General features: G+C 40.9%; 2 protein-coding genes across 3 annotated transcripts in view; both read right to left on the reverse strand.

The window, feature by feature from the left end:
* Positions 1–5,429, reverse strand: part of LOC111977621 (zinc finger protein 385B) — a 174,188-nt gene extending 168,759 nt beyond the window's left edge. Inside the window, exon 1 of the mRNA XM_070448248.1 lies at positions 5,241–5,429. Coding sequence (XP_070304349.1) covers positions 5,241–5,289 — 49 coding nt within the window. The 5' untranslated portion in view covers positions 5,290–5,429. The remainder of the gene's footprint in view (positions 1–5,240) is intronic.
* An 8,613-nt stretch (positions 5,430–14,042) lies between these two features.
* The window catches only part of LOC111977644 (pre-mRNA-splicing factor CWC22 homolog), a 49,187-nt gene continuing 37,982 nt past the window's right edge, over positions 14,043–25,247 (reverse strand). For both annotated transcript variants that reach the window (XM_070448250.1, XM_024007185.2), the window contains 6 exons: positions 21,596–21,673; positions 20,934–21,086; positions 17,912–18,039; positions 17,620–17,721; positions 16,890–17,068; positions 14,043–15,271 (listed from right to left, as the gene is read on the reverse strand). In XM_070448250.1, the coding sequence (XP_070304351.1) occupies positions 14,529–15,271; positions 16,890–17,068; positions 17,620–17,721; positions 17,912–18,039; positions 20,934–21,086; positions 21,596–21,673 (1,383 nt within the window). In that variant the 3' untranslated portion in view covers positions 14,043–14,528. The remainder of the gene's footprint in view (positions 15,272–16,889; positions 17,069–17,619; positions 17,722–17,911; positions 18,040–20,933; positions 21,087–21,595; positions 21,674–25,247) is intronic.

Below are 25,247 nucleotides of genomic sequence, written 5' to 3' on the forward strand. Positions count from 1 at the left end.
ATGACCCATATTACCGGCGCTAAGTATTTTTAAAATTATTAATATTTATTAATTTTAAAAATTGGCTTATGGACTCGTGACTTGACTCGTGACTCGACCATTGGTGACCTGGACTTGGACTCGAGCACTGGGGACTTGGGACTCAACTTGGACTAAAGGTTTAGCGACTCGTATATATCACTGGGAAGAAGTAACTAAGACAAACACACAAGAAGGTGGCAGGAAGCCTTGTGGTTAGAGCGTTGGACTAGTAACCGGAAGGTTGCAATATCGAATCCCAGAGCTGACAAGGTACAAATCTGTCGTTCTGCTCCTGAACAAACCACTGTTCTCAGGCCGTCATTGGAAATAAGAATTTGTTCTTAACTGACTTGCCTAGTGTAATAAAGGCAACAAAAAAAAGAATGAATAGTCATGTGTGGTTCAGCTAATAATAGCATAGTCCTAGCAACACCAGAGTTGTGGGTTCAATTCCAGCTTGTGTCACATACAGTATATATAAGAATATATGCACTCACGGAACTGTAAGTTGCAAGTCAGCTAAATGGTATAAAAAAGTTTGCAGCATGGATTTTGCACATAAAATCTCTATTGGTTGTTCTCTGACAGACAGTGTTCTCTTTCTCTTTATTCTTCTCCTGATATATAACCTAACGTCCTAGTCCTGTCAGGAACAACACAATATGATTCATTACCCCTTTAGAAAGAAATCAGAGTCTTCCTCCCCTTCCTCTCCGCTACCTTCCATCCTGCTAATTACTGAAACTAGCTGACCTTCCCTCCATCTCTTCATCCCTCCACCATAGGCTGCATCCCAAACGGCACCATATTCATTATATAGGGATATATTAGGAAGGGAATAGGTGGCTATTTGGGACACAGACCCAGTCTCCTGGGCACGGTGCGGTCAGTTATCATTTGCGCTGTAGAGATGTGGAGGCAATGTATTACTTTCTGCCCCATTCCTGCCCACTTTAGGAGAGGCAGCCCCTGGGCTCAGTTCCACCAAAAGTAGAAATAGGCCTACATGTGGAATGTGAATATATTTGCTGCATTCACAGAAAGAAAGAGAGAGAGATAGAGACATAGAGAGAAAGAGAGAGAGGTGTGTATTGGCATATTTCATATATATAACAATTAATTAATTCAGCTAATTCTACTTTGTAAACAGTTTATATAATTATGTAACCTTTGACCAGAAAACATCTTGCAGTTAGTTAATGCAAGTAATGTACTGTTTATAATATGCCAAATGCATTGACTGATATAATCCATAAATGCCAAAGAAGTTGGTTACAGTCAGCATCACTTATTCATATCATAGCTAGATAGTGTCAGTGATATCAGGTTCTCCCTCTGGGTGTGAAACAGTAGTGTTGTGCTGCTAGACAAGGCTCATCATATCACTGTCAACAGTGTCAATGTCATTGTTTCCCCATCACATGGGAGACAATTATCTTCCAATAAACTGAGAATGATTAGAACCATAGCTACAGGACAGGACAGGTGGAGGGCTGAGGAGGAGATACAGTGACTGTGTCCCAAATGGCACCCTACTCCATATAGTGCCCATAGGGCTCTGGTCAAAAATGAGTGCACTATAAAGGGAATAGGGTGACATTTGGGACAAACACAGTGCTTAAGCATCCCATAGATCACCTTCACACTGAGATGGAGGCTCTATAAATCATACCAGACAGAATGGGAGTAATTACATTCTGCACCCCAAATGGCACCCTATTCCCTATTTAATTCACTTAAAGCAAATGCTAAAATGTATTTTAAAGATTTCAAATATATTTTTAACCCAGGTCTGCCAGTCACCTAAAAAGCTATCTCATCTCACTACACAATAGCAGTCACAGGGACAGGGACCATATAGGCCTATCCTAAGTGTTTGCACAAGAGCAAAGTTTGCAGTGATAATAGCTTATTACTTTATAGTAGATGGCGATTAATCAACCCTGAGTTCATTTCAGCCTAACAACAACCCGGCACCACTTGATTTGGAATTGAGGAATGGGGCTGGGGATCATACGTAGCGTTATAGATACAATGGGTGTCAGTCCATGAGATTGGCATGATAATTTGTGACTGAATAAAGCAAGTCCATTTCTTTACAATCAAAATAGCTTATTATTAAATCAACTATACACAGTGGGGAACCGTGAGGGCCTCCTGCGCCTTCAGAGAAGCCCTAAGGATTTATAAAATAATTGTTGTAGTTTTAAATATAAAATGTTGTTTGAATTTCTATTTAATCTTTTCAAGAATATTTCAATGGTATTGTAATTATATTAATATTTTCAATGATATTCTGATTCAATCTTGTGTTGGAAAGGAAAGGGTTAACGGTGAAGAGAAAAAAGATCCAATCAGGATTTTTCTTTGGTAGTCTCTGGGTAGATAAACCTAGCTAGCTAAGTCAGCCATTGGCTAAGCCCTCAGAAGCTAGATAGAAGGCATCTGCCATTGAGGGAGTTCTATTAACCTGAAAAATGGTGCATCGGTCTATGGACCATGACGTGAACGGGAAAAAGAGGTAAGGGAGGAGCACCATTCTCAAATCGAACCGTAATCTGCGCCACTCAGTCAAACTAGTTTTCATTGGGAAGCAGATAAATTGTCTTTATCAAAAGCAATCACTTTTGCATGTGAAAACACAGAATCCTACTCATTACTCTACATGCTTAATCTAGCCTAGGCTACGTCACTTTTGTTTTGTGCCAACTYCACTGTGGACTTTGAACCTGGCTCACGCCCAGAGACAGACCTGTTCCAAAACTAATTCCAAAACTAATTCCAATCACTTTTCACCCGGTGCAAGATAATCGAATCACCTCACTCAACTGTATTAGTGCAGAATTTTGGAGCGACAGTTGTCTCAACCAATCACACTTTGACTTGTAAAAAAAAATTATGGAAAGGCAGACAGGTCACTGCAATAGTGAACAGTAGGTTTCCCAAGGTCTAGCTAGTAGCTAGCTAGCTTTTGTTGTAGGCTAGTTAAAAGTGTGTAGCGTCTGCAACAAGTGTTATCGAAGAGGATGTTGATGCTAATTTGTTGGCTTTGCCCTTTTCAAGATAAACTAAAGATGGATTAATTGGTGCCTCTAGGGCAATTTATGTGAATGTTAATGTGTATATTGATATGTATAGTGTACACTAAGTGTACAAAACATTAAGAATACCTGCTCTTTCCACGACAGACTAACCAGGGGAATCCAGGTGAAAACTACAGTATGATCCCTTATTGATGTCACTTGTTAAATCCCCTTCGATCAGTGTAGATGATGGGGAGGAGACATGTTAAAGAAGGATTTGTAAGCCTTGAGACATGGATTGTGTATGTGTGCCATTTAGAGAGTGAATTGGCACGACAAACGATTGAAGTGCCTCTGAACGGGGTATGGTAGGTGCCAGGCGCACCGGTTTGTGTCAAGGTTCTTAATGTTTTGTACACTCAGTGGAAATTGATGTGTTAGATGTGTATTGATGTGTATACAGTGCTCATCTGTGAAAGAGACCTTGGTCTCAGCATGAGTCCCTGTACATTCCTGGATCGCTCGTCTTTTCAGTTCGCTGCAGCTAGCGACTGGAACGAGCTGCAACAAACACTCAAACTGGACAGTTTTATCTCAATCTCTTCATTCAAAGACTCAGTCATGGACACTCCTACTGACAGTTGTGGCTGCTTTGCGTGATGTATTGTTGTCTCTACCTTCTTGCCCTTTGTGCTGTTGTCTGTGGCCAATGATGTTATTACCCTGTTTTGTGCTGCTACCATGTTGTGCTGCTGCCATGTTGTGTTGCTACTATACTGTGTTGTCATGTGTTGCTGCCATGCTATGTTGTTGTCTCTCTTTATGTAGTATTGTGTTGTCTCTCTTGTCATGATGTGTGTTTTGTCCTATATTTTTATTTAATTGATTTTGATTTTGAATCCCAGCCCCGTCCTCGCAGGAGGCCTTTTGCCTTTTGGTAGGCCATCATTGTAAGTAAGAATGTGTTCTTAACTGACTTGGCTAGTTAAATAAAATAAAAAATAAAATAATAATAAATAAAGGCTAAATATGCAAATACAGTAAGCACATCTAAATAGACGACATTATTGTGATACTTCATAAAACTTATGTCATTAAAGATAAGCATTCTGCTTTAAGAGCTGTATAGTCTACTAATAGACAGAAACATGCGAAAAAATGGTTGTCACTTAACTCTGCCCTGCAGTAAAATGTGTATAAAAAAGAATCTGTCAATGTCAGACAAGATCCAAAAAGTGGATAAATATAGTCATTGGGGCGACTGGTGTTGGGCCAGTAACCGAAAAATTGCTGGATCGAATCCCCGAGCTGACCGGGTAAAAAGCTGTTGTTCTGCCGCTGAAAAAGACACTTAACCCACTGTAGGCCGTCATTGTAAATAATAATTTGTTCTTAACTGACTTATCATCCACTTATTCTAAAATTATCAAGCAGCATTCTGGGCACTGTAGGCAGATCAGCTCTTCATTTTAAACAAAACACATATACCTAACAGACAACAAAAGACAAGACTTTACGTCGGAATAATGGATTTGTAAAGGATTATCTCATGACAACAAAGCGTGTAGCTCATTGACAGCATTATCACTAGGCTGCACAAAGCGAAACCGTTAGCCCACTATCAGTCTTTTCCCCTGGATTTATTTATTAATTTCTTCAATCTTACTCATTGCCTACAATCAAGGTGGACTGACCAGCCTAAAAACGATCACTGAATCGGACTCAGAAATCGAATTTAAAACCTAATAATTATATGAAGAGATTTCTTTTCTTTCTTTCTTTTTTGGATTAAATGCATGCCCTGTTTAGCCACCATGGAAATTATATGACATTACTTGACACGAAGCTATGGATTTATTTCCTAACAGGTGGCATGTGTGCAAGAGCCAAGACAAATTAATAACACGTGCATTACTGGTCCGCAAAATAGGAGAACAAACTACGCACGACGATGCTCAGTTGACATAACATTCTCGCGTCACAGCGCAGTCAAGCTCGCTTTCAAATTCTGAACACACAGAATAACACTTTTATTGCAATTCAACTTTCAAATAACTTTCAACTAAGAAAATTGCTTCCAAAAACAGACTAAACTTCGCGTAAAATGAAAGAATAATGCCACATGAATAATATTTCAGTGAAAAAATGTAAGGAGTTCGTTAAAGTGGGAACGTCCAGTTGACTCCATCTATTTACCTTGCAAATGGTTCGGTGTGAAATGATGAGGAAATCCGCTCAAATCCATTTGATAATAACTCACGTCTTGCAGTGTATTGCATTACCTGTAGACACCCTTGGATGTCAGGAAAGTAAAACCGTCTCCGTTTTCTTCTTGCCGGTAGTTCCAAACGCCTTCTCCACTGACTCGAGCTCAGAATGTTTGACTGCGATGAGCTGCATGCGCTTGCTCTGCTTTGACCAAAAAACCTTCACGCATGCTCATCCCGGGGCCGAGGCAGCAGTAGCAGAACTACCTGAGCCCGCGCAGTAGACTATGGCCTACATTAGGCTACCAGTACTCTGTCTTCCTTGAGTCTTCCTGCTCTGAAAAAAAGTGTTTTATTTGTCTCAGCTTTATTTCAAAAATAAAAATAGTTTGACATTACTATAATAAACATGCGTAAATGCGCACAGTTGTAAACTATAGTTAAGTATTCAAAATAATAAAATCAACATTAACAATCTATTGGGAGATGAGACTTAATTGTATGCTATAGTGTTGGTCATCATGTAAACCTACTACTTTAGAAGTTAAATGCAGGGTTCAGTACACAACCTCTCCTCTCATAAACTTCCTGTGGTCGAGTTAGTTAGGTGGTTCGACACCCTCTCCTTCTCTGGATTAAAATGTATTCATGAGTAAAGCCACTTGAAAATCCACACACTTAGTAACAGTTCTAGTAAAATAGTTAGAATACATACAGTACCAGTCAAAAGTTTGGACACACCTACTCATTCCAGGATTTGTCTCTATTTTTACAATTTTGTACATAGTAGAATAATAGTTAAGACATCAAAACTATGAAATAACACATAATGGAATCATGTAGTAACCAAGAAAGTGTTAAACAAATCTAAATATATTCTACATTTGAGATTCTTCAAGGTAGCCACTCTTTGCCTTGATGAAAGCTCTACACACTCTTGGCATTCTCTCAACCAGCTTAATGAGGAAGTCACCTGGAATGCATTTCAATTAACAGGTGTGCCTTGTTAAAAGTTTATTTTTGGAATTTCTTTCCAAGTCCATATTATGGCAAAAACAGCTCAAATAAGCAAATAGAAACAACAGTCCATCATTACTTTAAGACATGAAGGTCAGTTAATGGGGAAAATTTCAAGAACTTTGAACGTTTCTTCAAGTGCAGTCACAAAAACCGTCAAGTGATATGATTAACTGGCTCTCATGAGGACCGCCACAGGAAAGGAAGTCCCAGAGTTACCTCTGCTGCAGAGGATAAGTTCATTAGAGTTACCAGCCTCAGAAATTGCAGCCCAAATAAATGCTTCACAGAGTTCAAGTAACAGACACATTTCAACATCAACTGTTCAGAGGAGACTGGTAACTCTGTCAGTGATATATTTAGAGTTCAAGGCACACTTAACCAGCATGGCTACCACAGCATTCCGCAGCGACACGCAATCCCATCTGGTTTGCACTTAGTGGGACTATCAATTGTTTTTCAACAGGACAATGACCCAAAACACACCTCAAGGCTGTGTAAGGGCTATTTGACCAAGGAGAGTGATTGAGTGCTTCATCAGATGACCTGGCCTCCACAATCACTCAACCTCAACCCAATTGAGATGGTTTGGGATGAGTTGTACCGCAGAGTGAAGGAAAAGCAGCCAACAATTGCTCAGCATATGTGGGAACTCCTTCAAGACAGTTAGAAAAGCATTCCTCGCGAAGCTGGTTGAGAGAATGCCAAGAGTGTGCAAAGCTGTCATCAAGACAAAGGGTGGCTACTTTGAAGAATCTCAAACTTAAAATATATTTTCATTTGTTTAACACTTTTTTGGTTACTACATGATTCCATATGTGTTATTGCATAGTTTTGATGTCTTCACTATTATTCTATAATGTAGAAAATAGTAAAAATAAAGAAAAACACTTGAATGAGTAGGTGTGTCCAAACTTTTGACTGGTACTGTACATCCACAAATGCATCTCTAGTAGTAGGCTATCTATAATATAACATTTAAATTCTTTAATAGAACACCACCTATTCAGCATATTTTGGGTAAAAAAAAAAATCCTAATCTAGAATAAAACTTGCACACTTAGTAATTGTTCCGGACCGGTACTCTAGTTACATGCATCCATCCTTCAAATGCATCCCTTCCCTACCTACGGTACAGAGAGAAACATTCTTCAGTGGGACACCAGTAAATGTACATGAAATTGCACACTGCTCCAGTAAAATAGTCAATTAGTCTACATCCATCCACACATCCCTAGTTGTACCTAGCCTACTGTAGAGGCATTCTTCAGCGAGACACTTCTTCAGCATAGTAGAGGCAGGGAATGTATTGTAAACTCATCCTGTGTATGGCCCAGGGGAAATCATCACACTGATGGCGTGCTTGAGGTATAGTATCAGTATTAGTGTATAGGCTACCTGGCAGCCTTCTACCTGGCTAGCTACTACCTTGCTGCCTAGTTCTGGCTGTAGTGGAAGGGTGGCCTGTGGAGCTCCATAGAGAAGGGAACAGTCCCACGAGTCAAGGGATGTGTCCTAAATGGCACAGTATTTCCTATGTAGTGCACTACTTTTGAGCAGAGCCCTATGGGCCATATATAGGGAATAAGATGCCTTTTGGACACAACAAAGGGGGTATGAGGGACTGAAATTCTTTGGAAGTAGCACTATTTACACTATATATATAAACGTATGTGGACACCTTTTMAATTAGTGGATTCGGCTTTTTCAGCCACACCCGTTGCTGACAGGTGTATAAAATTGAGCACACAGCAATCTCCATATATAAACACTGGCAGCAGAATGGCCGTACTCAATAGCTCAGTGACTTTCAACGTGGCACCGTCATAAATGCGAATCCAACCATCACCCCTGGTGAGACAAAACCGCAACTCGTCTGTGAAGAGCACTTTTTGCCAGTCCTGTCTGGTCCAGCGACGGTGGGTTTGTTGCTGGTGATGTCTGGTGAGGGCCTGCCTTACAACAAGCCTACAAGCCCTCAGTCCAGCCTCTCTCAGCCTATTGCGGACAGTCTGAGCACTGATGAAGGGATTGTGCATTCCTGGTGTAACTCGGGCAGTTGTTGTTGCCATCCTGTACCTGTCCCGCAGGTGTGAAGTTTGTATGTACCGATCCTGTGCAGGTGTTGTTACAAGTGGTCTGCCACTGCGAGGATGATTAGCTGTCCGTCCTGTCTCCCTGTAGCGCGGTCTTAGGCGTCTCACAGTACAGACATTGCAATGTATTGCCCTGGCCACATCTGCAGTCCTCATGCCTCCTTGCAGCATGCCTAAGGCACATTCACGCAGATGAGCAGAGAGCCTGGGCATCTTTCTTTTGGTGTTTTTCAGTCAGTAGAAAGGCCTCTTTAGTGTCCTAAGTTTTCATAACTGTGACCTGAATTGCCTATCGTCTGTAAACTGTTAGTGTCTTAACGACCGTTCCACAGGTGCATGTTCATTAATTGTTTATGGTTCATTGAACAAGCATGGGAAATAGTGTTTAAACCCTTTACAATGAAGATCTGTGAAGTTGTTTGAATTTTTACGAATTATCTTTGAAAGACAGAGTCCTGAAAAAGGGATGTTTCTTTTTTTTACTGAGTTTACATGCATATTTGTCTCCTTTTCAGCACCAATTGGTAGATTTAAAAATATTCTGATCTTAAATATTATTTAGGGTTAGGAAAGTATTTATGAATAATAAAAAAACAGGTTTGGATAGGCTTTACCCCAAAAATATATCGGTGAATCAAAAATAAATTGGTTTGATTCATCCTGAAACTTGCCATATTCAATTGCTCAATCCATGAAATATTGGAATGTGAGAAAGTGTTCAATAGTGGTTAACAGCAGTCCTATAAATCTAACCTAATAAACCTCACTAATCACAGAACTGTGATGACAATGGTCCAGTCATTGATAACTGTGCGCCAGGCTCCAGATTTAAACTGCTACCTATGGTCTGCATTACATAATGATTCAAATGTCCCAAATTATTTTTCAACTTGTAATTCTCGTAATATGATCCACTATTGCTAGCAATCCTCAGGAACAATCACACGAACGTGAGAGAGAAAAACAAGGTAAACTAACAATGTCATGGAATGATGTAAAATGTAAGGAAACTAACACTAAAGTGACAGTTATAAATGTATGTGGGTTTAATTGACGGTGGCTACCCATAGTACTAATATTTAACACTATACAAATTGTGAAGAACACAGTGAGAAGTCTAGGCATATTATTAAAACATTGTAGAAATCATAAATCAACTCGGTAGGTTTGGCACTCAACTGTCATTTGCACATGGCTACAGAAGCCTATAGCTTGGGTCTCCAAATTTCATCCCTGCAGGTTATAAGGCCAGCATTTCATAAACGTGATATGTTGATATGCTTTAGTTTGCTGCCATATTACTGGTTTCACATTTGTCACTAGCAATCATAACGTAAAATAGATCTTAAACAATTGTAATTGTTACTGGTCCCGTGTGGCTCAGTTGGTAGAGCATGGCGCTTGCAACGCCAGGGTTGTGGGTTCAATTCCCACGGGGGGACCAGGATGAATATCTATGAACTTTCCAATTTGTAAGTCGCTCTGGATAAGAGCGTCTGCTAAATGACGTAATTTATATTTACAATCCCTTATTAATAGTTCAGCCTCTTATCAACTAGTAAATGAGAGTGCATGGAGAATAGTGATATTTCTATCAAGGGATGGAACCGTTTCAGGGAACAGAACAGAAAACCAGAAAACAACTAAATTATTTGAGGAAAAGAATCCGAACCAGAAATGAAAGTGATCTATACTGTTCTGGAACATTCCAAGCATTTTATTTCCACTCCCACAAAAATTGCCTATGCAAAGGCCTCACTCTGTCACTCAGAAACTTATTGCAGAGTCTGCCTGCCAGCTGGAAATCTTTTCCAGTGGGTGTGGGTGTGTGTAGTAGGGTTGAATGGCAGGAACCCGGTTACCGAGATTTACAGAGATTTACCGACCAAAACCACTCCCTTTTCCCAGGATAAACAACTGTGAGAAACTGGTAAATTATAACAAATTATTTATATAAAATCAAATTTTATTTGTCACATCCGCCGAATACAACAGGTGTAGATCTTACCGTGAAATGCTTACTTACAAGCCCTTAACCAACAATGCAGTTCAAGAAATAGAGTTAAGAAAAGTTAAACTAAAGTAAAAAGATCAAATCAATCAAAAAGTAACACAATACATTTACATAACAATAACTATATACAGGGGGTACCGGTACCGAGTCAATGTGTGGGGATACAGGTTAGTAGAGGTAATTTGTAAAGTGACTATGCATAGATAATAAACAGCGAGCAGCAGCAGTGTAAATAGTCTGGGTGGCCATTTGATTAGTTGTTCAGCAGTCTTATGCACATCATTTTCCTTCCTCACGATCCCATCTATTTTGTGACGTGCACCAGTCCCTCCTGCAACAAAGCACCCCCACAACATGATGCTGCCACCCCCGTGCTTAACGGTTGGGATGGTGTTCTTCGGGCTAGCAAGCCTCCCCCTATTTCCTCCAAACATAACGATGGTCATTATGGCCAAACAGTTCTATTTTTCATTAGACCAGGGGACATTTTTCCAAAAAGTACGATCTTTGTCCCCATGTGCAGTTGCAAACCGTTGTCTGGCTTTTTATGGCGGTTTAATAGCAGTGGCTTCTTCCTTGCTGAGCGGCCTTTCAGGTTATGTCGATATAGGACTTGTTTTACTGTGGATATAGATACTTTTGTACTTGTTTCCTCCAGCATCTTCACAAGGTCCTTTGCTGTTGTTCTGGGATTGATTTGCACTTTTCACACCAAAGTACGTTCCTCTCTAGGAGACAGAACGCGTCTCCTTCCTGAGCGGTATGACGGCTGCGTGGTCCCATGCTGTTTATACATGCGTACTATTGTTTGTACAGATGCACAGGCGTTTGGAAATTGCTCCCAAGGATGAACTAGAATTGTGGAGGTCTACAATTTTTTTTCTGAGGTATTCGCTGATTTCTTTTGATTTTCCCATGATGTCAAGCAAAGAGGCATTGAGTTTGAAGGTAGGCCTTGAAATAGATCCACAGGTACACCTCCAATTGACTCAAATGATGTCAATTAGCCTATCAGAAGCTTCTAAAGCCATGACATAATTTTCTGGAATTTTCCAAGCTGTTTAAAGGCACAGTCAAATTAGTGTATGTAAACTTCTGACCCACTGGAATTGTGATACAGTGAATTATAAGTGAAACAATCTGTCTGTAAACAATTGTTGGAAAAATTACTTGTGTCATGCACAAAGTAGATGTCCTAACCGACTTGACAAAAATTTCTTAAAACCTTTTTTTGCTTTGTTATTATGGGGTATTGTGTGTAATTTGACGAGGGATTTAAATTTWAAAAAATCATTTTTAGAATAAGGCTGTAACGTAACGAAGTTCTGGAAAGAATCAAGGGGTCTGAATACTTACCAAATGCACAAATGTATTGGATAACAGCACACTCATTTAGGCTTTTTTGGGCTTGTGTTCATAAAATGTATTTAATGGAGGGCTTATAAAATGTATTTCATGTATATCTCATCAGGCTCCGTTAGCATCAGGCTTGATTTTTGATCAAATTTCCAATCAAATTTAGACATAGGCCTATTTATATGCTTAATATGCTTTTGAATTACACTTCTGGTTTTGGCGGGAAATAGCTAAAAAGCCATTTTTTCTTGGGATGGAACATTTGTAAAAAAACAGGAAAATATTCAACCATAGTGTGTAGGCTTATCTGCCCCTACCCTCTGAAAGCATAGGTTACCATAGCCTACGTTACAAGCGTGATTGGCTTCCCCAGTGATTTTACCCATGTACCTCTACTGGCAGCACAGTGCGTGTGATTGTCTTTCATTATGATTAAACCATGCTGTTAATGCTAAGACTTTCCTATACAGATTAAATAGTTTACCCTCTCCATAGCACGCTGCTCTAACCGCACTGATTGGTGAAGTAATTTAATGTCGAGCTAAATGTAAAAACAATTTCGATTTCAGAGATTTAAAAAGGAACAGAAAAAAACGATATTAACCAATACTTGTTGGGTGTTTGAACCGGTTCAGAATGATTATTTTGCTGGTCAGAACAATGGAACGGAACAAARATAATGGTTCAGTTCAGAACAAAATTATTGGAAAATAATTTCGGTTCCAACCAGATTACTATTAAAAAAATAAAGTAAATGTTGTTCCACTTGGAACCGATGTTGCTCGACCTTATTCGTTTCATCAAGCGTAAAGGTGGTGGAATTATGAAGAAATTAAGTCAAAACCAGAATACAGTGTATCTGTAGACACACCATCCCAAACGGGAATTACGTTAAATTCCATTTACCGGCGTTTAACTCCGGTCGGAATTCCCCCCAAAGAGACTGTTCTGTGTCTCGGGAGTTGAGCAGTCTTAACCCAGTGTAACTGATAACGGAAAAGCATGGTTCTATCTCAATTAGTTTTCTATCATTCCTCGCATCCTATCTCCTTGCTTCTTTTTCAACCTTATTGGAGTTCTAAGGTCCCTCCTATCAGACCTTCTTATGCAATGCATTCTGAGGATGATCATGCAAGGATTCAAGGAAAGATTAACTGAGAGTCACATATTCCTACAAGACAACCCACTGAGACTCTACCAGGCACTATAATCTGCAGTATGGGAAACGTGTCTATTGTTCCCCATGAATTCTTAACCGTTTGTATTAATCATAAGACAGTTGAAATGAACCCTATTCTTCTCTTGGAATCCAATATTTGAAAAGGAATACATAGCGCAGGAAAAACTAAATTGAGGGACACTGGTAGTTAAAGAATGTAACAGCATAACAAAACCAAAATACTGGCATCATGGTCTTCCTTCCTAGCACAGATCCAACCAAATGAGTCAAAATATTAACAGTGCTAGTCCTATTTAACAGAATATGTAGTCTATGCTGATTTGATCCTTTCTATTGTGCTTCTACTTTTCAGTTACATCTTAAAGCAAAGCTTGAATCTGCCCCCTATCCCCTTCTCCACTAGGCAGGATTCTACTGACAGACATCAGTTCATTCCAGTGATTTCACAGAGTTCCGTATTCCATCCCAACGGAAGCAATCTTCCATTCTACTGGCCAAAACACAAATAAAAGATGACCCAGTTCTCGTGGAACCCTGTGGTGTTTTGATACATACAGTACACCCTTAGGGAGAATGCTGAAGGTCAAATAAGGTAGGCTCTATCTGGAGATCAGCGTGAAGACGTATGTCAATTGTGTAAGAGGCATGTATTCGTGCATATTGTATACTGTGGGTGATAATGACAGGGTCTTGAATTCATTCTTGCAAGTATGTTCAACATGAATGTCAGATTTGACAAGAACGGATCCTTGGATTGATCTGTGTGTTAACAATCACCTGCTGGGTGTCAAAAAATGGCAGCGATTCAAACATTTTATGAACTGGCTGATGTTCTTTAATCACAGGTGTTCAGGTTAGACGGCACGCGATGCTTTTAAGTGGACAATGTGTGGCTCAGTCGGTAGAGCATGGAGCTTGAAACTCCAAGGGTCATGGATTGGATTCCAGCTGGGGCCAGCCATACGTAAAATGTATGCACGCATGACTAAGTTGCTTTGGATAAAAGCATATGCTAAATTAAAAGGACACTGCATTGCTCTGGTGTATTTCCCCTCTAACCTGTGTCAATATAGTGCAAACATGTTCAGTATACTGTATAATATTTAGTAATAAATCAAGTAGAATTGAACAGTTGCAAGGTTTTTAATATGTTGTCTCATTCTTTTTAAACCGCCCCCCAAAAATAGGTTGCACTAAATACAAACTTCACACATTTTCTTGACATTACCAGTCTTACATTGATAGAACCCACAGAAAGAAACCTTCATATATACACTACTTCTGCAAGCAGAGCTCTGTACTGTTATTGTTCCAATACAACCGCTGAACCATTTCTAAGAAAGACATTTCATTGCGCGATATAAAACATACATTTTAAAGGCTATGCATAAAATGTATACATTGAGAGGTACAGACTATGGCAGAGGATGAGATGGATGAGTCCAATTTACAACTGGCTTATGAACAGCATGACTACAACGTAGGCTCTGTTTCAACATTCACACTAGCACACTACTTAGAATGAAGTACTGGACATGTACTTGAAGTAGTATGCTAGCATGGACATTGGAATGTAAGACTACTACATTTCCTTTTTGAGTAACGTCCGTCCGGCTATCTCCGTCTACGTGGGGAGCTATCCCTGCTCCGTTCCTCGTTTCTCTTGGGTTCTCTGTATCTGTCAGAGTGATGGCGGTTCTCCCTGTTCTCCTTGTCCGCCCGCTCTGCTTGCTGCTCCACCCCGTTCCTGTACGAGTTCCTGGAAGAATCCATGTCTTTCTCCTTGTGGCTGCTCTTCTCTCGTGACTTTGACCTCTCTCTGTTTCTGTACCTGGCTGGTTCCTTCTCTTTCTCAGGGCTGCGGTGTCTGACTCTGTCATGGTCAGTCTGGTCAACCTGGGGGGCTTGGCGTTTCCCATCATATTTCCCCCCATCGTCCCGGTTGTGCCTGCGGGACTCTGGCTGTCTGTCGCTGTCCTCGTAGTCTCTGCCTCTGTCAGGCCTGCCACGAGGCTGCTCCTCATCTTGGTGCCCCCCACGGTCGCGGTGGGGTCTCTCGTACGAGGGTTGCGGTGCGTCTTCTTCTCGACCCCGGTGGCGAGAGGATTTGTGGTGGTCCTCTGGCTCTGGTCTCCTCCCACCGCGCTTCGCCGCCTCCTCATCGCTACTGCTGTCATCACGGCGACGGTTGTCGTTTCTCAGACTCTTATTGGGCCGTTCCTCCAGAGGTGACTTCTGATTTGAGGAGGTATTTTTGGAAGAAGCCTTGGACTTGGTCATCTTGTCTTTCTTCTTGTCTTTGTCACTCTTCTTATTTTTGCTCTGGCCCTTGCTCTTCTTACGCCTTGAATCAGAATCTGTAAAACAGTAAGTACGTCTTAGAAACACAAGATAATTCCAGACTTTGAACCGAAATATGTTAAACATAAGCAAAGAACCTAAATAAATCCAGAAGCATGCAAACAGCACACCACATTGCAATCCCATAGAGCGAGACATTATATATGCTGTAAAAAATAAATATCGAAAGACAAGAAAAATCCCCCAATGACAGTCCGTCATCGCCCAACATCTGCACACACAGGTTGTCCCCCAAATGGCACCATATTCCATATATAGTGCACTTCTAGGCCCTGTAAAAAAACAGTGCACTAAATAGGAAATAGGGTGCCATTTCAGACACAACCTGTGTGTGCAGATAATGTGTGGCGATGACAGACTGTGCTTTTAGCAGGTGCCTGGAGTGCCCTACTCTGCCATGTTAACATGTCACTCTACCCTACAGAGAGCCGGCCAGGGACACCCAACACCACACCAGTCAAACAGTCACCAGACTGCCAGAGCACTGACTGCAGGGAGGGTGTATTTGTGTGAGTGTGTGTGGCCACTGCAGGGACTGACTGACTGTCTTTGCGTGCATGGTTTTCATAGATATTTGCATACAAACACAGGATGAATGGTAAATAGCCACATCAACATCACAGCAGGAAACACCTCCAGTATCGCAAACAGGCTTGATATCATGTTCAGGACAATTGAGAACCAACAGAAGCTATCAAGGAAATGTTTTGTGCTGTTGGACAGACATTTCGGTGCTATTGGACATTTTAGTGCAAGGATGTCATTTCAGAACTATTGATTTGATGTGAAAGCAGGGATTGTGTAGAGAACATCTATCTCCAGGACAATTGCTGCTCTCTTCTCAAATAGGACATTTCAAGTTCTGCTCTGACAGACATTTTTCTTTAATTGAATAAGTGAATACAGACTGGTCCTCGGTTGGCTGTGGTTGCATGTCATCAGCAAGGGACTGACACGAAAAGCCATCTTAATGTCCCACAATCAAACAAGAGGTTGCCTAAACCAGTCTTTGGATAAAAACCTTTGCTAAATGGAATTTTTATATTATGTGAAATGAAGCATTTTCCAGGGAAACAGTGAAGTCCTTCAAACATCCAAGTTTCATTTTAATAGAGCTGGTCAATTAAAATAGTTAAATTAGCAAATTAAATTAGCATGCCGAGTGAGAGGGGCTGAGTACAACACAGTAACATTCTTCAAGGTGAGGCAAGCGATGACCCATGACCCAGGCGCGCACACACACACACACACACGGGCAACAGGCTGTGCCACCCTCACATTAGGGACCAGGACCTCCCCGACACAACACAGGCATTATAATTAGGTAGAGGTGAATGTGGAGGGCAGACAGTTAATAAATACTAAACTATTAAAGGACGAATTAAAGGACAAGCACTTTGAATTCCTCAGAAATAATTCAGATATTGCTGTTAGAAGAGGGCTGGGTTGTAAATTGATTGCAACTACCTAAGTGTTTCAATAAAAAGCCTAGTTAGGGTAGCCTGGTCCCAGATCTGTTTAAACTGCTGTTTGTGCTGACAATGACCAAAGTCGATACCGTATAAGAAACAGCTCTGGGACCAGGCTACTGTAAGGCTGGTAAAATTACTGTACCTGAGCTGCTGCTGGAGGAGGAGGAGGAGTCACTGGAGGAGTCAGAGCTGTCACTGTCGCTGCTGTCACTGTCTGAGGACGACGAGTCAGAGGACGAGTCGGTGTCAGACGACTCCACTTCCTGGTTCTGGGTCATGATAATCTTGGGGGCGTTCTTTAGATGCTCACGGAGCTCATCACTGTGGTAATGAAGAGGAGAGATAGAGCAAGAGAGAGAGCGAATGAAAGAGAGAAGGAGCGAGTGGAAATTATGACACTGGCAAGAGATCACAGGAGGCTGGTGACGCAATACACCAGCCTGTTATAGATGCCACAGGAGGTTGGTGGCACCTTAATTGGGGAGGACTACCCTATAAAAATCAGTTTATTTTTTAAATACATTTATTTGATGCCCTACTAATAAGTTCAATACATTTTGGGATATTGTTGAATTCCGTTTTTATTGTCGTGATTCAGTCTGCGTTCTCCGTATCAGATTTTATAGTGCCCTAGTAATGGCCGGAGCGGAATGAGTCGAACGGTATCAAATACATCTAACACATGGTTTCCATTAGTTTGATGCAATTCTATTCACTCCGTTCCGGCCATTATTACGAGCCTTCCTCCCCTCAGCATCCTCCTGTAGATCACAAACATGCATCAAATCTATGCACACATTGAGCTGTCGCTTTGGGTGAAAGCATCTGCTAGGTGGCACGTACTATCATATTATTAGGATGGAGGCACTTACGTAAGTCCACCCAGGCCGATGGAGGTGAAGAAATTAATGGCGAATCTGGTGTTCCTGGGGTTGTCACGAGGAAAAAGACCCTCAAAGAAGGGCTGCAGCGTCCTGGAAGATACAGAAAAGACCAGATGCAGAAAAAAAAAAAAAATCACTAATTTGCCATTCAGTTAAATTAATTCAACTTTATTTTTCCTTTCAGGGGCAATAAAGAAAAACAGAGCCAGTCTACAAATATCAACATCCTCAGGTGATATATTAGTTTACAGTGGAAGAGGAAAAGACTAGATTGACTTACATATCCTTAAGTCGTTCATTGAGCCTGGGAAGTCCCATATAGGCACAGAGCTCCTGAAACAAGATCTTGACGAAGATACGACTGGATGAGGTGGTGGTGTCCTCACTGACTTTAATACATTCCAGCACCTGAGAGAGAAAAACCCAGACGGTGTAACTAGATTAGTAGCTGTTTAAAATCAAATCACCAACCCCCAAAAATCTTGGCTGACCGAAAGTCGTCTGTTCTTTCGACCTATCGATTGGTTGAAATGTTTAAACATGTATTATTCCATATAGACACACCCTTGTATTTTACTAAATTCAACTATATGCTTGTCTGATTCGGTTTGATGAAATAAGACAGAAATGACTCAAGAGTCAGAGATCAAGATAACCAGAAGAGAAAACCCTTAACCCGACCATCCTCCCCCCCGCTCCTGCTGGCTTTCGCAGATTCTGCCATTACTCTCCTGAAGTTGCCGGTAACAGGCTACACGAGGAGTCGGCAACCTTTGTCATGTGGCATAACAATTTATCTGAACATTTCTACCAATCAACGTGACAGTTATGGTTTTCATATGCACATTTTCATCTAACAATTACATTTATAATAACGTCTTCGTATCTCAAAATCATTGTCATGTGGTTAATTAAAATGTATCCAAATCTAAATGAAAATGATAAACCTAAAAAGTAGCATCTATTGCCAACTATGTAAAAAAATATCCTACATAAAGCCAACAAATATAAATATTGCAGCCTGCAGGTAGAACAAAAATATTCTGATAAAAACATCCTATAAATCCCACTGGCTACACATGGCCTGTCTGCAACGAACTTGAAACATTGTATCAACTATCAACTTGGGTCCAGCCTTGCCAGTGAGCTCGGGACAGACACAGCTATAGGCTATTTTCCATAAGGGATAAGAGGTCATCAGGTAGACCTATTTACAACAACAAAAAGTTTCCACTGGATCAGAGCATGACATTTTCCCCTTTCACGCTGAGTGAGTATCGAAAGGCAGAGAGCTGGAAAGACCTTCAAAATACATTGAGTAAATATTGTCATTCTCAATGGATGTTTAAAAAACAGACTCCACAGCTCATTAGTGGTAGTGCATTAAGACAATCAGAAATACTATCAGATCCCCAAATGAGCACATTTATATGCCTACATTTGCATGCAGGCCAGGTAGCCTACTTTTATGCGTAATCAGGTGCTCGTCCTTACTCAACATTAACAGTAGCGCTTTCTCACAAGTGTAGCATTGGTTGTGCGCTCTGCAAACAACATGTCTACTCTGACCATGAGAACGGTAAAAGACTGGAATAATATACTGAATGCATTAACAGAAATTACCATAACCAAACAAACATTGTAGATTAGAAATTACAGGAATTAATGGTAAATGTAGGCTACTAGTGGTGATATATAGTGGAAGACACTAAATCAAGGAAAACAATTCACACAATTAAGTTATGAAACAATGAATGTGCACAAATTGGCAGGAGACTGCATTGGATAGAGACTTGCATTGTGCGGTGTCTCGTGTGCCATAAAAGAAATATACAGTACCAGTCAAAAGTTTGGAAACCTACCCATTCAAGGGTTCTTATTTATTTTGACTATTTTCTACTATGTAGAATAATAGTGAAGACATAAAAATTAGGAAATAAAACATACGGAATCATGTAGTAACCCAAAAAAGTGTTAAACAAATCCAAATATATTTAAAAATATTAAAAGTAGCCACCCTTTGCCTTGACAGCTTTGCACTCTTGGCATTCTCTCAACCAGCTTCATGAGGAATGCTTTTCTAACAGTCTTGAAGGACTTGCCACATATGCTGCTTTCCCTGCAGTCCAACTCATCCCAAACCATCTCAATTGGGTTGAGGTCGGGTGATTGTGGAGGCCAGGTCATCTGATGCAGCACTCCATCACTCTCCTTCTTGGTCAAATAGCCCTTACACAGCCTGGAGGTGTGCTTTGGGTCATTGTCCTGTTGAAAAACAATTGATAGTCCCACTAAGCGCAAACCAGATGGGATGGCGTATCGCTGCAGAATGCTGTGGTAGCCATGCTGGTTCAGTGTGCCTTGAACTCTAAATAAATCACTGACAGTGTCACCAGCAAAGTACCCCCACACCATCACACCTCCTCTACGCTTCACAGTGGGAACCACACATGCGGAGATCATCTGTTCACTTACTCTGCGTCTCACAAAGACACAGCGGTTGGAACCAAAAATCTCAAATTTGTCTCCTATTCTCATTGGTGTCCTTTAGTAATATTTTCTTTGCAGCAATTCGACCATGAAGGAGTGATTAACGCAGTCTCCTCTGAACAGTTGATGTTGAAATGTGTCTGTTACTTGAACTCTGAAGCATTTATTTGGGCTGCAATTTCTGAGGCTGGAAACTCTAACGAACTTATCCTCTGCAGCAGAGTTAACTCTGGGTCTTCCTTTCCTGTGGTGGTCCTCATGAGAGCCAGTTTCATCATAGCACTAGATGGTTGATGCGACTGACCTTATGTCTTAATGGACTGTCGTTTCTCTTTGCTTATTTGAGCTGTTCTTGCTATAATATGGACTTGGTCTTTTACCAAATAGGGATATCTTCTGTATAACACCCATACCGTGTTACAACACAACTGATTGGCTCAAATACATTAAGAAGCACATAAATTACACATTAACTTTCAACAATCACATCTGATAATTGAAATGCATTCCAGGTGACTACCTCATGAAGCTGGTTGAGAAAATGCCAAGAGTGTGCAAAGCTGTCATCAAGACAAAGGGTGGCTACTTTGAAGAATCTAAAATATATTTGGATTTGTTTAACACTTTTTTGGTTACTACATGATTCCATATGTGTCATTTCATAGTCTTGACGTCGTCAGTATGATTCTACAATGTAGAAAATAGTCAAAATAAAGAAAAACCCTGGAATGAGTTGGTGTGTCCAAACTTTTGACTGGTACATAAATGCACCATATAGGGAATAGGGCGCCGTAGAGAGCTACAATACGTACACTCCACGGGACTGAGTCTGTGTACAAGAGATGGGCGAACATTCTAGCAACGTTCCTCAGTTTATTGGTCTCTAGGCGATGGATGGTTTCATACTGCTCCATGAAGATGGCCTCAAAACTCTCCATGTAGTCCTTCTTCAGCAGACAAAACCTCTGAGAAAATAACAGTCATGGTTAAAAATGTTTGTTGATCATAGAATAAAGTTGTTTTTAAACTTAGTGCCCTTGAAGGAGAATGTTAAAGGCCACATTAGTGAACTGTACTACTGTACCCTAAAGCTTACCAACAAATGTAATTTCAAGGGTGATGAAATTCCTATTTTCCCCATGCAACTTAAACAGACTTCAACTAAATAAAATAATGTCTCAGGCATAAAAAAGTATTACATTTTAGTAATTTAGCAGACGCTCTAATTCAGAGTGACTTACACGAGCAATTAGGATTAAATGCCTTGACAGATGTTTAATTTCACCTAGTCGGCTTGGGGATTCGAACCAGCAACCTTTCGGTTACTGGCCCAACGCTCTTAACCGCTAGCCTACCTACCGCTACTATTAAATATATATTGTGGTTATATTTTGTTATATTTCATATAATAAAACATGTAAAAATATATTACATATAATAATACATGTAAAAATATATTATTTGGTCTACTTACCCCTGCTAGAAGACCAAAGAACTTCTCGTAGGTCCTCTGTTGGGCACAGCAGTCCAGAATCATGTTGCACAGCTCTTTCTGTTGAGAGAAGACACACAAAAATAGCTTTAATCTCTGGCACATGGACATAGAGAGGGGATGCTGGCCGAGCCAGGCAGGGCTGCACATATGGGGGATAGAAAATACCTTGTACTGGCCTGGAGTGGAGACCCATCTGTTACATCCTCCTGCAGCCAGCCAGAGGCTGCTTCTGAAATAGGACCCTATTCTCTACATAATGCCATTTGGGCTTGGTCAAATGTAGTGCGCTGTAGGAATAGGGTGCCATTTTGGACAGCGCCATTGTCTTTCCTCTCTCATTCTCCAACAATTATCCCAGCCAAGCAGGTTATTGATTTCATAACATTATATTTTCGATGAGGAAGCCAGCCTTGGGCGACCATGGGCTGCGGTATGATCAATCTTCACACTAACGTCCTGGACAGGCCATGACAAAATTACACTGGTAGTGAGGAGAGATAGGAGAAGGTAAATATCTTGGGCTAATAATAGAACTCCGATATGGAGATGGGAAAATGTATTTGCTTGACTAAAATATGAACACATTCAGATAACACAACACCTCCTTCAATGTCTCTCTCAGCACAGTTATTATAATAATGATGGGTATGAGGCTAGGCGCTGTATGTATAGGTTGTTACTGAGAAGCCATTCTGTCTGGCGACTGTCTCTCTCTGCCACAGAGGAAGCCCTTGCAGCAGCATCAGGAGACTTATTTTGTTGTGTGATACTGAGATTGAAAGTGTGATGTTCACACAGCGGGCCTAATTCACACGCTGTCCATGCCTGGCAACACGATGGGAATGCAATGAGACTGTTGTCTGTCCCCCATCTCATCTCAGCTGCTTCCCACCCGGAGGACATTGAGGGTACCTCCCAAATGGCACCCTATTCCCTTGTTTAGGGATGGGCAACTGATGGGGTGGGGGCCACATGAAATCGTAACGCATCATGAGGGGATGCAGTGGTTTGTGGGTCTGCATACCCACAACCATACCCAGGTCCTAACCTTTTGGGGTCCCTAAGCAAACTTTTGTTGCAGGACATTAGTTCATTTCCTGCAATTCTATACATTTTGCCATAGCGTGGAGAGAAATGTTTGCAGTTTTAATATGATACACTACATGATGAAAAGTATGTGGACACCTGGTCATCGAACATTTAATTCCAAAATCAGGGGCATTTAAATGTAGTTTGTCCCCCCTTTGCTGTTACTTCTCATAGGTCCTCTTTTGGGCACAGCAGTCCAGAATCATGTTGAATAAAAAAAATGGCTTTAATCTCAGGCACATGGACACAGAGAGGGGATGCTAGAGATTGCTGTCCTGGTCAACTGTAAGCGCTGTTACTGTGAAGTGGAAGGAGCAACGTGGTGCGAAGTGGTAGGCCACACAAGCACACATAACGGGACCGCCGAGTGCTGAAATGCGTAGCACGCAAAAATGGTCTGTCCTCGGTTGGAACACTCACTACAGAGTTCCAAACTGCCTCTTGAAGCAATGTCAGCACAATAACTGTTAGTCGGGGGGCTTCACGGAATGTGTTTCCATGGCTTAGCAGCTGTACACAAGCCTAAAATCACCACGCACAAACCCAAATGTCGGCTGGAGTGGTGTAAAGCTCACAGCCAGTGGAAACGCGTTCTATGGAGTGATAAATCCCGCTTTACCATCTGGCAGTCCGACGGACTAATCTGGGTTTGGCAGACGCCAGGAGAACGCTACCTGCCCGAATGAATAGTGCCAACTGTAAAATTTGGTGGAGGCGGAAAAACGGTCTGGGGCTGTTTTTCATGGTTCGGGCTAGGCCCCTTAGTTCAAGTGAAGGGAAACCTTAACGCTACAGCATACAATGACGTTCTAGATAATTCTGTGCTTCCAACTTTGTGGAAACAAATTTGTGTAAGGATCATGCCTGTTTCAGCATTACAATACACAAACAGGGTTGCAAACTGCTGAGGGCCCAAAAAGGTGACACTTTCCCTGCTAGGGGGAAATGCAGGTTAACTAATTAAACAACAAAGAATATGATCTACATGATCAAGTGGTTAATGTGAACCTAACTCACACCTAAAAAAAATTAAGAAAGCAAACCAATGTTATTTGTTGCCTAGACTTTACTGAAAGTGACACTCAAGTCTTGAGAAAAAACAATATAAACTATTGGTGCAGTTAAGCCTTGACAGCCTATATAATAGAATGCTTGTGATCACACACATCTAAATATTGCACTTAGGGGAAAAAACGTCTTAAAGTAGAAATATAATGAAACAAACAGGCCATCTATTTTCTCTCTATTATAGTGGCTAGTATAGCAGACATCGATCAAGTGCACAATGCTACTGATGCTGTAACTAGTAAGTTGGTTGTCTATTTCTTCAGTCGTGTGCTGCGCTGCATTCTGTTATGTGAACGATTGTCTGAGCGTTGGATACAGTGTTGCTCGAAACGCAAATCACTTGTTCGCTTACAGCCAGTAGTGATCCAATGCCCACCACTTTTCTAATCGGATATACACGAATCACGTAGGTCACCTATTTTGGATTCAAAATGGCGATTTCACCAAAAGGTGACTAGTTCACATCCCTGACAAAGCAAGGTCCATAAAGAAATGGTTTGTAGAGATTGGTGTGGAAGAACTTGATTGACCTACAGAGCCCTGACCTCAACCCCATCGCATACTTYTGGGATGAATTGGAACGCCGACTGCGAGACAGGCCTAACATCAGTGCCCGACCTCACTAATGCTCATGGCTGAATTGGACTATACAGCTCAGCTGTAAAATGCAACTCAGCGTTATTGTTTTACTTTTTGCTTTAGTTCATTTGGTAAATATTTGCTTAAAACTCTTCAACTGCACTGTTGGTAAAGGGCTTGTAAGTAAGTATTTCACAGTATAGTCTACACTTGTATTCAGCGCATGTGACAAATAAAGTTTGATTTGATGTCCCCGCAGCAATGTTCCAACATCCCAGAAGAGTGGAGGCTGTTATAGCAGCAAAAGGGGGGAACCAAATCCATATTAATGCCCATGATTTTGGAATGAGATGTTCAACGAGCAGGGGTCCACATACCTTTGGCCATGCAGTGTACATGTCAACAAGCCTGATGGAAACAGCTAATTTGATGGTAAACTTTCCAAATGTCAACAAAACAGAATACGCTAGACAAGGTGGGATCGTTTTGTGTCTGTAAAATTAATGCGAGAGAAATGGCAGTGGAAAACTTGAGTCACACATTGATATTGTATGGTACTCCCAGTATGACTCGGGAAAGCATGCAGTTTATTAGTCTAGATTAAATAAGTTATGCTCGTGGAAAGTCATCTGCTAGACATCATTGAACACCGCAGCAATACAACTCTACCAGCACTTTTAAAACTAGTGGTAGAGGTAAATTCCAGTTCAGGTTAAGTCCAAGAGGATAGATTTGAGACAGAGACAGGCAGCTGACTGAAAATAAGGATTTCCCTTCATGTTTTTAACCCAATAACCCTTTCTAATCTACAGTTGAAGACAGAAGTTTACATACACCATAGCCAAATAAATTAACTAATATTTTCACAATTCCTGACATTTAATCCTAGTAAAAA

The sequence above is a fragment of the Salvelinus sp. IW2-2015 genome, linkage group LG2 (genome assembly GCF_002910315.2).
Source record: "Salvelinus sp. IW2-2015 linkage group LG2, ASM291031v2, whole genome shotgun sequence".
Taxonomy (NCBI): domain Eukaryota; kingdom Metazoa; phylum Chordata; class Actinopteri; order Salmoniformes; family Salmonidae; genus Salvelinus; species Salvelinus sp. IW2-2015.